The 13,230-nt window shown below is 38.2% G+C and overlaps 1 protein-coding gene across 8 annotated transcripts in view; it reads right to left on the bottom strand.

The window, feature by feature from the left end:
* Nucleotides 1-13,230, bottom strand: part of clasp2 (cytoplasmic linker associated protein 2) — a 376,943-nt gene that overhangs the window by 104,606 nt on the left and 259,107 nt on the right. For 6 of the 8 annotated variants that reach the window (XM_059984319.1, XM_059984334.1, XM_059984325.1 and 3 more), the window contains 2 exons: nucleotides 9,734-9,841; nucleotides 5,450-5,512 (listed from right to left, as the gene is read on the bottom strand). The exons of 1 other annotated variant lie outside the window; for it this stretch is intronic. In XM_059984319.1, coding sequence (XP_059840302.1) covers nucleotides 5,450-5,512; nucleotides 9,734-9,841 — 171 coding nt within the window. The remainder of the gene's footprint in view (nucleotides 1-5,449; nucleotides 5,513-9,733; nucleotides 9,842-13,230) is intronic. One more of the 8 variants, XM_059984349.1, reaches the window with a different exon arrangement.

Here is a 13,230-nt window from a genome sequence, read left to right as displayed (position 1 = left end):
TCTATGGATAGTTGGCTCAGGATTCTGTCTGTCCTAACAATGTCTTCAGATGTCTCCAACAAGCATAATCCTCTTGTGTAGACTGTTTGACAAGACAATTTTGTGGATACATAATCTGTGATAAATCCACCCAATTGAGCCTTGCTCTCTAATGATCTTGAGCCTTTGTAATTGGATGAAGGTTATATTCAGTTAAGACCATACAATATCTGATGTTCAATTCTATCCACATAGGCATCTTTACTTCGTGGTAGCATGCTACCCTTAACCCCAGTGGCTGCCGGAGCAAAGATACAATTCCAGCTCATGGAGTTTTCCACTTCTTTTAATTCTGAAGGTTTTTATTTTGCTGGGTCTCTCCAACTGCAGACTTCATCAAAAGAGTCTTCAAAGAGAAGAATGGTCAGTGGTACATCGGGAATAATAATGGTTTAGTTGAAAAATTTGCCAGACTCTGTGCACTCAGTAACTTTCTTGAGGACAGACTTGAATTGGCTGAAATTTGGTTTCCGAGATGTGAAAATCTTGAGTGGTACCCAAAATGAAGTACGTACTCGGAACCTGAAGCAAATGCTTCTGTGCTTGTATTGGGTTTTGCGTCTGAGTTCCTTCTAGTACTGCAGAGTTGGGTATATGTATCTACAACAGAAATGTTGCACAGAATTAGGTGGAGCAAGTTTATCCATCAAGTTTTCTCCTCTATCAACAGATGCAGGCACAATTTGGCAACTATGTTTGTCAACTTGCAGCCAAACAAATCAGTAATGGCACCAGTATACCACATTCTGTGCCATTATGAAGTACAATCAGTGCCCCGCCGAATAATGATGAACAAGAAGTACAGATTCATCAGCTTAGGGAGGCACTATGCAGAAGAACATCTCTGAACACACAGCATGTCAAACCTTAAAGTGGATAGGCTACAGCTGCAGAAGACCACTCAGTGGTTGCTTTATTAGGTACAGGAGTGTACATACTTTTTTTTAATAGAATTTTTTTAAATTGAATTTTCAAATGGTTACAGAAGGAAAAAAAAGTTATCAACCCTTCCCCCCCTCCCTCCTAACATATCCCTGCAGAAAGAGAAAAAAAAGAAAAAAAAAGAAAGAAAGAAAGAATGCCTGGATATCGGAAGATCCCCACATGCTCCACGGAGTTCATAATGGCTTTAATATATATATTTCTTTCTTTCCCCAAATAACCAATAATTTTATCTTCAGAGCACCTATATATTTAATCCTATCTTTTGTAAATAAGGGTGCCAAATTTTCAGCAATATTTTGTATTTATCTCTTAAATTATAAGTAATTTTTTCAAATGGAATGCAGCTAAAAGCTATACCTATTTTCATTTTCTTAATGTATGTTAAAATTCTTTTTCTTTTCACCGGTCCATTAAGACTATTAACATTAAAACTTAAAAAATTCAGTAAATTAGTCATTATTTTTAACAGGGTTACTCCAGTCTATAGTAATACCTAACTTTTCAACTTTCGTAGTACCTTGGGGAATCTTTTTAAAATTCTCTGTGTTGCTATGTGTCCCCGTCCCCCCCGATTGTCCAGGCAAAGAAAGAAAGATTAAAGAAAAATAGATTATAAAGAAAAAAAAATAACAAAATACCCCCCCTACTAATGTTGTGAATAAAGAAAAAACGCAACATTACCCCCCTCCGTTGTGCGGGTCATGGCAATCGCCATGATTACACACGTGAATCCCGTAGCAATCGATCCAAAGTTCCCCCAGCTCCCCCGTAACATAAAAAAGTATATATAAGAGAAGAAAAAATAATATCACTACTCTCGATTAATATTTCTCTAATTTTTACCTTTCTCCCCTGTATCATATAATTAAGAATATATTTAAATATTCTTCTGTCCTTAAACATCCATCAACTCCATTCACTGTCTCTGTCTTCATCTTTAATCTGTTTCACTTTTAAATCTTTGGCTGTGGTTAGCGAATATTTGGGAGTTCTTGTGCAAATTCTTCCGCATCCCGATAATCAGTAAAAGATCTTTTTTTTCCGTCATCCAAAAAAAATTATCAGGGTTGCCGGGTGGCGCAATATAAATTTATAACCCTTTTCCCATAAAACTTTTTTCGCCGGGTTAAATTCCTTCTTTCTCTTCAAAAGGTCATAACTTATATCAGGATAGAAAAGAAATGTTTTCCCTTCTATCATCAATGGCCCATTTCTCTTTCTGGCACGTTTGGCAGCGCCATCAGGATCTTTTCTTTATCTTGATATCTTAAGCATTTTATCAAGATTAATCATGGGTTTTAATCAACTTTAGGTCTTGATCTTAAGGCTCTGTGAGCCCTTTCAATTTCAATTAACTGGGTTCCTTCTTCCATTTCCAAAATTTCCGGAATCCATTTTTGAAAAAAAATTATTGGATCCTCTCCCTCTATACCTTCTTTAAGTCCAACAATCTTAATATTATTTTGTCTGTTAAAATTTTCAAGTACATCCACTTTTTCCAACAAACATTTTCTTTCTGATGTCCAGGCAGAAATATTATCTTCCATTTTATTCACTCTATCAATGGTGTCTCCTGTTATTTCTTCCAAGTTTTTAATTTTCTTGTCCACTTTGTCCTGTCTTTTCATCATTTTATCAAACATAATCTTCATATTTTAATATCTTTTTATTACTTTTAATGCTTTTAATTCATGCATTATTTGCACCAAAGATTTTTTTATGTCTCCAATATCACCTCCAACCTCTTCCTGTTGCTCTTCTTTGTCTCTTTATCTTCGTCTGATTTATCCAGAGAATCTGATTCCACCTCATATTCACTTTCAGTTCCAATCATAGCTAGGATTTGTAGTTTCGGTTGCTCGTGTTTGTGCATGCCCCTTCCTTCACGCATGCGCAATTCCTGTTGCTCTTTTTATTTTGGAAACGGTTGATGTTGCTGCAGTTTCCTGTTCTGTATAGCCAGAGGTAAAATGCACTTGAGCCCGAGGCTCTTTCATGGCTGCCAGCCTTGATTCTTTTCCAACTTGTGTTGTCTTCAAAGTAGTAGTTTTCTTTTGCTTCTGTTTAGGAGACATATCTTAAGACAATCCTGAGTAGATTATAAGTAATTTTAAAGAAGTATTTACTAACTTTTCTTCACTTAAACATTATTTTACTGTTTTTTTACGGGAGAGCTGGATTTCCACGTCTCGATCCTACGTCATCACGTGATGTCCCCCCGAGTGTACATACTTTAATAATAAATTTATTTTGAACTTTGGTAACTCTTGAACATTAGAGGTTAATAGCTGACTCCTGCCTATTTTTGGTGACATAAATATCACATCAGATCTTGCTTGAAGAATATCCAGCTCTTGTTAAAAGGCAAGCAGAGACTTGATTTTTGGAGGAATTGTGAATAAAATTGAAAACTGTGACATCATCTTCAGTGACTGTGATTTTTGTTTGACTTTATGGAGGAAGGAAGATCACCGATAAAGCAGCTGAGCCGAAGACACTGCTCTGAGGAACTGCTGCAGGGAAGGTTGGCTCAAATGTCTAATCTCCAAAATTCTTGACCATTCTCTTTTACATGAGGTATGGCTGGTTTCTCCTTGGATCAAGACCCTTCAAAGGGATCAGGTTTACTGGAGCTTCTTATTCTGACACTTGGCCAAATCGGAAGTTGACGTCAAAGGCAGTCACTCTCTTGTCTGTGCCTGGATCAGAGCTGAAGTCTATTAGAAGCAGAAAGGACCCCCCCCCCCCCGCCCCAACCACTTCACCATTTCCCATCCCCTTGTCTCTTTCTCATGTTATCTCCTTGCCCACCCATTGCCTCCCTCTGGTGCTCCCCCTCCCCTTTTTTCTTTCATCCATGGCCTTCTGTCTCTTTCACCGATCAACTTCCTAGCTTTTTGCTTCATTCCTGCCCCTCCAAGTTTCACCTAGTGTTTCTCTGGCATTTCTCTCTCCCCTCCCCTCACCTTTCTAACTTACTCCTTAGATTTTTCACTGCAGTTCTGTCCAAGGGTTTCGGCCTGAAACGTCGACTGTACTTTTTTCCATAAATACTGCCTGGCCTGCTGAGTTCCTCCAGCATTTTGTGCATGTGTTGCAAGATTCTGCTAGGATTGAACATGCACACCAGTGAGCAGATTATTAATTACTGACTAAGTACTGCGAGCCCACTCATCACTTTGTCGACAGCTGAAAGTAGATGGATGGAGAAGTTGATTTAACATGTCTTTTTGTAGACAGGACAGTTTTCAATTTTCTGCTTTGTTGGGTTGAAGCCTGTAATGTAGCTACACTGGAACAACTTGGCTGCAGGTGTGACCAATTTTGAACAGCAAACCTTCAGAGAACACAGCATGCACATCCTTTGGTACCATTACCTTTGCTGTATCCAATCCACTTAGCTCCTTCTTGAAAGTGACACAGAATTAATCAAACTGTTTGAAGACCAGCTTGTGTTATTAGAAAGAAGGTGAGATGTTTTATTTAGTTTCTGGTCAAGATGGTACCAAGCTCAAATGTCCGGAGGTCATGGTTCAGATCAAGTGGTTCTTTTATGTTTTGTAGAGATGGTTTTGGGGACAATGCAGGGAGTCAGGGGTCAGGATACGAATTCAGGTCAGATCGCTCCACAGTTGAGGGCCAGTGGTCCTCATGGCCAGATGTTGGATGTTAGGGAGGAAAAGGGTTTAGTTTTGCTGTTGTTTGTTGCTGCAGTTACTTATGGTCTAATGAACAAGCTATTTCGATGCCAGTATGTGTGGCGACATTTGTGGGCTGCCTCTAGCACATCCTTGGCTGTGTTATTTGTTAACACAAACTGCACATTTCATTGTATGTTTGATGTTAAATGAATCTGAATCAGTTGACGCTCTGATTGAAACAATAGCTACAAGTACTTCAGCTGAGAATGTGATGAGCATTCACATACTGAGGTCCTTCATATTTGGAGCCCCCTCACCTACCCCATCTTCTTAGCTTTTTAATTGTCCATCGCCATGTACTGATGGATGTGGCAGCTCTAAAGAACCCAGATCTTATCTGTTGGTTGTGGGTTTACTTAATTCTATCAAGAAAAGAAAGCTTTGTCTATTGTCAGTATTGAATATTTTATAATACTTGGTAATTCAGGCAGGAAAGAATATTCTGGGGAAGTGTTACAACAACACTGGCTAAATTTGAATTAAAAATGGATCTGTGATGGAAAAGGAACTCTTCAGTTATAATATCCAAGATGTGCAAAGATCACTTGGGAAGAGTTGCAAAAGGACATATTGGAGAGGTCAAATATCTGAATTTTCTTCAGACAGTGGATATAAACATCTCTGAAACATGTGCACTTTTGAACCATTCTGTAACCAAAGTGATGACAAAATAAAGATGATAAACTTAGAAACATGCCAACTAAGGATTCAAACTGAAATGTTTGCATAAGACAGACATTCACATGCTGTAATCCCCTTTTCACCTGAAGCTGAGTATGTATCTGAGCTGTAGAGAGCACCAGTTGATCGGGAGTGATGTCTGGAAGCTGCAAGTATAGGATGACATAAATCTTGTCTATTACATTGCCAAGCCCTGTATTACAGTGTCAAAGACACCCAGAACATTATGATCTTAGCTTGAGCAGTACAACAAACACCAGTCGTCTTTATTTTTCTCACTCAAAAATCAACACCAACTTATCACTAAAATAAGTTCAGGCCATCCATATGCACAATGGTAAAAGCAATGTTCCTTTAAGATTTTTGAGCTTTGCAAGGCATTGTTCAAACACCGTATTTCTTTTCAAACAAAACTAAAGTAAAAAGATTCCACAGTTGATCAAAAATTTCACTGTGAAATTTTTAAAGATTTTGTTCAAGTTCAATCATCTTTCAACTATACAGCCAACCAAAACAGCATTACTCTGGTGCCAAGGTGCAAAGCACAATATGAACAATCACACACAGCACACCTAACACATATAATTATGATAGCAGAAAAATATACAGTTACAGGACAAAAATAAATATATATAGCCCATGGCCCTGAGTCCTGTAGATTGATAGTGCATGGATGTTGTCCTGGAGTCATGCTTCTGCAAGCCCACTGCAGTTTTGCATCTTGTGCTAGTGCAGCCGCAGACAAGAGCAATCCAGCTTGTCTTTCCGGAAGTGAACCGCTAGAGGGCAGCACTGACTGAAGGGGCCAGCCCCAATCCATCTGCAGCATCTCCATCCCTAGCAGTAACAGGCGACTCCAAGGCATGAGGGCCTTGTCCACGCAACAATTGAGGCAGTGCAGCTCCCTTGCCATTGGTCTCACCAACGACTCAATGAATCACCCATTGCAACGCATAGGGCAACAAGTCCTACTCCACTATTATCCAGCAAATCGCTAGCGGCGTACACCTGCAGTACTGGGTGTTGCTAAAAGACCACAAGACCATAAGATATAGGAGCAGAATTAGGACATTTAACCCATCAAGTCTGCTCTGCCATTCAATCATGGCTGATCCTTTTCTCCCCCTTCGCCCCACTCCCAGCCTTCTCCCTGTAACCTTTGATGCCATGTCCAATCAAGAACCTATCAAACTCTGCCTTAATGCACCCAACAACCCAAACTCCATAGGTGCCTGTGGTAACAAATTCCACAAACTTACCACCCCCTGGCTAAATAAATTTCTCTGCATCTCTGTTTTAAATGGTTGTCCTTCTATCCCGAGGCTGTGCCCTCTTGTCCTAGATTCCCCACTATGGGAAACATCCTTTCCACATTTAGTCTGTCTGGGGCTTTCAACATTCAAAAGGTTTCCTTCTAAATTCTTGCGAGAACAGACCCAGAGTTATTAAACGTTCCTCGTATGATAACCCTTTCATTTCTGGAATCATCCTTGTGAACCTTCTATGAACCCTCTCTAATGCCATCACATTTTTCTTAGATGAGGAGACTGAAACTGTACATAATACGCAGGGTGAGGCCTCACCACTGCCTTGCAAAGGGTCAGCATCACATCCTTGCTCTTACATTCTAGACGTCTTGAAATGAATGCTAACATTGCATTTGCCTTCCTTACCACTGACTCAATCTGCAAATTAACGTTTAGGGTGTTCTGCACAAGGACTCCCAAGTCCCTTTGCATCTCAGATTTTTGGATTTTCTCCCCATTTAGAAAATAGTCTGCACATTTATTTCTACTGCCAAAGTGCATGACCATGCATTTTCCAACACTGTATTTCATTTGCTACTTTCGTGCCCATTCTCCTAATCTGTCTAAGTCCTTCTGCAGCCTACATGTTTCCTCAACACTAACTGCCCCTTCACTAATTTTCTTTATCCAGCAATGTCTTATGATGGTAAAAAAGATGCAGAGGACGAACAATTACACCTTTGTTTAGACCAGGGGATCCCAACCTTTTTTATGCCATGGATCCTGACCATTAAATGAGAGGTCATGGACCCCAGGTTTAGACCCAGAGAGACTGCTGCGTCTCAGCGTGCTGCCATCTTCATTGGAAATCTTTCAAGTACCAATTATTAACTTGGACCAGAGAACGAAGAATTAGTTTCTATCCTTATCTAAAAGTCTGACAAATCTGATGAATAGTCTGATGACTATTTTGAGGATTTAAATCTGAAACGCAGATACAAAATGTTGAACTGGAAATAATTTGCTCAAACTGAAAAGATAAAACAACTGAACCACTCTGAGCTCAGCAACGCATTAGAAAAAATGATTTTGCTTTAGTGTCATACTAAACAGGATTGAATCTGATGTTCAATTCATAGCATGGTTTCATAGGAATTGGAAGCAAGTGTGGTAATTACAAACCTTTAATACAGTTGGACACACCTTGTAAAATAGATCATGAATAATATAACATTTATCTTGACAATTAACAAATCTGCTCCATTTAGTGAGAAAGTATTGGTCAACTTACCAGTCAAATGAATGAAAGAAAAATATACTCAAATATTAATACTTGTAAAACAACAGTTTTGTGCAAGAAGGAATAAATCAAAATTCAATATTGGAATATTGCCACCTTCATCATTCAAGAATAGCTATCTTTTTCAATAATATTCTTCTACCATTCACTGAATCTCCAAGTAATTTATACAGTTAAATAATCTACTGAAGCAGTGCCATTCTGTCTGGTTGAATATTCAGTGAATTCTTCAATATTGAAGTATATAGCTTTCTCATTCAATGCATGCTAGAGTATACAATAAAACCAGTTAAATCACTTCCAGCCTCATGAAACTTTACACAGCATCTGAAGAAATGTGAAAGTATTATATCCAAAATTTTAATAATTATTAAGTATATTAAAACGTAAATTTAAATAAGTATTTTCAAAATAACCATAAATGACAATCCAATAACTTGGTCCAGTAAATGTGGTAATTATGGTGATGCTAATCATCCTTACTGCAATTCACATACAGCTAACACAGCAATTATTGTGAAGTGCACAAAAGTTCAAAAATTCAGAAACTGTTCTCCTATATGCATTGACCTGACACTTTAATTGCAGAGCCATTTGACTTAACACCCCAAAGGACTTTTGCTGTGAAATTCTGGTAAATATGGACCAAGCTACTACATAAGACAACCTTGAAGCATCTTTCCAACATGATTCTTTACCAAACTGTCATTAGTCTGACTTTTAAATTTTTGGAGATATTAAAAAAACAAGAACTGTTTTGTACTCTAATGCTAACTTCCCTCCCTCTCTACATCTGATTCGACATAGGGCTCATAATTTTATCCCCTACTTCCTGATTTAGCCTGCTTTACTCAGTCAATCCTATTTAAGGGATTTTACAGTATCTTGTTCCAGAACAAAGTGGGCCTAGATTCTTGTAAAGATTGCCACATTGCTTGGTTCTCCAACTTTCAGAAAACAGGTTTGCTAAAACTAATTGAAAGTATAGTGGATAAAGCAAGGGGAAGTTCCCTACAGCAAATTCTGACTAATGGCAAGTACCTACTTCACCCTTTTTTTTCTTAAAAAAGGGACAAGCTGTTTTGTATTTGTTGGATCCAACTAGACTGTCCATTCTAAATACTAACAGGTGATTTGGAAATGTAAACAGATTCACCAGGAATTACATCTGCTGATTCACTCTCTTCTCCATAAGAAATAATGATAATGAAACAATGATGACCTAATAATAATTGAGAAGTTCCTGCCACATAAAGTGGTATAAATATTGTACTACACAGCTAAAATTAACGTGATATTAAAAAGCATTCTGGAACTATGAAAAATTAACATTTCCCATTTTTGAAAATCAACTTTAAAGAAAACTTTGGTAATATCCCAGTTCAACAGATTCAAGGGATTAACAAACTCTGTCTAAATATAAATTTTCAATATTTCATGCCAGTATAATACTTTAATGATGGGAATAATGCAATTAACGTGCTAAATACTTAACTTTTGTAAATCTCACTTCTTGTTTCATATCAATCAGTACTTGTATGCCTTTTTTTCAAATTGTAAAGTTTTTCGAACTATTGGTTGTCTGACAAATATGCAAACAATGGAGAAATACTTGGCTGGAAGTTATTTAACTTGCATTTCCAAAGCAGATACCAGATTCATATAATGCACAGCCACAAAGTAGTTAAGATGTTTAATGTCACAGTCAATGATTGGAAATGGATAATGGAAGGAGAGAGCAGCCATATAGAACTACGAGCTGGATGGCAGTGGAAGAGAAATGGGTAGCCATGCATGAAGTGAGGACTCCTTCAACTTACCAAGTGGAGTAAATGCTCGAACAGGACTGGTGTCCCTGCTGCTTTCACGACTGGCATCCCTGCTGCAGCCCTGACTTACACTAGGTCGAGGGATACGACTGCCCCGAACTAGCAGGAATCAGGATGGGTACAGAGCAGCACAATTACTAAAACATCGAGATGCTGAAATATTCTTCTTGTAAAAATGCATCCACTGTCAAAATTATAAACTCAGGTTTTCAAAACAGAAGGATGTTGGTTATGGACTGTTGTCACAGCTCATTTAAAGAATGATCATCATCATCACTGTTTTTCAGCCAGCAGTGAAGCCAACAGTTAATTTATGTTCTACTTTGTACTAACTATTCAGAGTGAAAATTTCATAAACCCAAGTACCAAATGGTATCAAAAAATAATCAGAGCTATTAAGAGGTTGTGGGTTACTAGAACACTAGAATACTACAGCACAGTACAGGTCCTTCAGCCCTCGATGGTGTGCTGACCCATATATTCCTTAAAAAAAAGAACTAAACCAAACACTACCCCATAACCCTCTTTTTCTTTCATCCATGTGCCTGTCCAAGAGGCTCTTAAATACTCCTAATGTTTTAGCCTCTACCACCATCCCTGGCAAGTCATTCCAGGCACTCACAACCCTCTGTGTAAAAAAAACTTACCCCTGATGTTTCCCCTAAACTTCCCTCCCTTAATTTTGTACATATGCCCTCTGGTGTTTGCTACTGGTGCCCTGGGAAACGGTACTGGCTATCCACCCCTCATAATCTTGTAGACCTCTATGAAGTCCCCTCTCATCCTTCTATGCTCCAAAGAGAAAAGTCCCAGCTCTGTCTCATAAGCCTTGTTTTCCAATCCAGGCAACATCCTGGTAAGTGTCCTCTTCATCCTCTCCATAGCTTCCACATCCTTCCTATAATGAGGTGACCAGAACTGAACACAATACTCTATAACTATATAACTACTACTCTAAGTGTGGTCTCACCAGGGAATTGTAGTTGCAACATGACCTCTCTACTCTTGAATTCAATCCCCCTATTAATGAAGAATAGCATCCCATAGGCCTTCTTAACTATCCTATCATCCTGTGCAATGATCTTGAGGGATGTATGGATTTGAAAAAAGAAACAAAGCCTCCCCTCCTACTTGCATCCCTACACATAGCTGGAACACTATGTCTACCTGAGAAATAAAGAAATTACTTTCTTAAAATTATCGGGTTATCATCTTGCAGTTTATATGATCCCCTGGCTCCAGCAATAATAAATCAAAGATGGATCAGTAATACTATAAAGTTGCTTCACTTATCCTATCATGTTTCAGTGATTCCCACATAATTAATGGTAACAGGAAAATCAGACAGATGTTGTTGCTCTTAGGTGGATTAGGCACATAATGATTTAATATAATGAACTTCTGTTCATTTCAACAAACCTTCCGAAGAACAGTTCCTAACATGAATAAGTGTCAATTATATAAACTTTTAGTGCTTTTCTGTTGTTAAATGAGAAGGCATCTCTCTCCAGTTGTCTCTGAACTGTTGACCAAGGTTGAAATGAAAGCAATGACCAATCTAGTCACTTCAGCAAACCAATTTAAAAATGCTCTACTGCACACTGATGCACAGATTTCAGGGATTTTTCCATCATTTGAACAAGAAATATCTGAGTTAGTCCCTGTATGAGTCACAAAACTGGTACGAGTTTGCATGGAATCAAAAACAGATTTGGTAAAATAATAACCATCAATACTGTAAAAAAAACTAAGACGACCATAAGACAAAAACTTGATCAGTAATTTTGAGGATGACACCGATAAGTGAACTGATAGTGAAGACCCATAAGACATAGGAGCAGAATCAGGCCACTCGGCCCATCAAGTCTGCCCCACCATTTCATCATGGTTGACTTATTATCCTCCTCAACCCATTCTCTCCAGCCTTCTCACCGTAACATCTGCCAGCCTTAATAATCCAAAACCTATCAACCTCTGCTTTAAATATACCCAAAGACTTGGCCTCCACAGCCGTCTGTGGCAATGAAATCCACAGGTTCACCACCCTCTGGCCAAATAGATTCCTCCTCATATCTATTCTAAATGGATGTCTTTGTATTCTGAGGCTATACCCCCCTCTGGTACCAGATTCTCTTACTATTGGTAACATCTTCTCCACATCCACTGCATCCAGGCCTTTCAATGTTTGATAAGTTTCAATGAGAACTCCCTCATTCTTCTAAACTTCAGTGAGTATAGACCCAGAGACATCAAATGCTCATCATGCAGCAAAAGTCTTTTTAGGTACATGTAAAAAAAATTCTGCAAAGTGAAAATGCTTTTCAAAGTAATGAAGAGAAAAATTTCTAAATATCAAAAAATTACAATAAACAGCAGTAAACAATAAAAAAAACTGAATCAAATTGGTATTTGGTGTGACCACCTTTTGACTTTGAAACCGCATTAATTCTCTTGGATGTACTGTCGTGCAGTTTTATAAGAAAATCAGCTGTTAAGTTGTTCCAAGCATCTTGCACAACTTGCCACAATTCCTCTGCAGATGTAGATTATCTTGCTTGCTTCTCTCTCTCCAGGTAATCTTAGACAGCCTCAATAACGTTGAGATCAGGACTTGGTGTAAGCCCAAGACTTTTGCACAGTATTCTACATGAACCCTTTCATTCATGGGATAATTTTCATAAATTGCTTCTGGACCCTGTCCAATGCCAGCACATTTTTTCTTAGATATGGAGCCCAAAACAGCTCATAAGGCTGCAGATTATAATTCTCATATAATTTGCACCTGATACTCACCAGATTTATGTTTCCTCACTTTTCAGACTCAGCCATTCAGCCACTAATCAATATGCTATTCATGAGCTTGCAGAAATATTTAAAAAACTAATAGAAATCGCTCAGCATTAGACTGCCAATGTATGTTTAACCTCTGGAATTCTTTGCCCCAACGATTGATAAGTTTGATCATTAGAAGCATTTAATGTGGAGGTGGGTAAGAATTTGAAAGATCAAGGAAAAGAGGGAAGAAATGAAACCAGAAAACATAGGAGCAGTATTGAGGCATTCGACTAATAAAGTCTACAACACCGTTCAATCATGGCTGATTTTTTAAAAATAATTTTGTATTTCAAATCTTCCCTCATTCTCCTACACTCCAGGAAAAAAAAAGTCCTAATTTATTCAACTTTACGTATGTATTGCCAATGCAGACCTTTTGACGTCTGCTAAGACTGAGGGCAAAGTTGAAAGACGGAAAGGGGGTTGGGAATCTTGCTTTTTCCATGAGAAGACCAGGCAGTCTGAAAGGCTTTACTGATCCAGAGTAAATGGAAATACAACAAAAATTGCAGATGCTTGAAATGGGAAATAAAACAGAAAAATGCTAGAAACAACCAATAAGTTAGGCAGCTCTGTGGAAAGAGAAGAAGAACTAATGTTTTAGGTGGAAGATACTTTGATATCAAGAGTGAGCTTTGGCCACCTGTTTGCTA

This window comes from Hypanus sabinus, chromosome 1 (assembly GCF_030144855.1).
Source record: "Hypanus sabinus isolate sHypSab1 chromosome 1, sHypSab1.hap1, whole genome shotgun sequence".
In the NCBI taxonomy this organism is placed as follows: Eukaryota; Metazoa; Chordata; class Chondrichthyes; order Myliobatiformes; family Dasyatidae; genus Hypanus; species Hypanus sabinus.
Note: the sequence above shows the minus strand (reverse complement) of the source record. Positions and strands in the feature narration are given on the sequence as shown.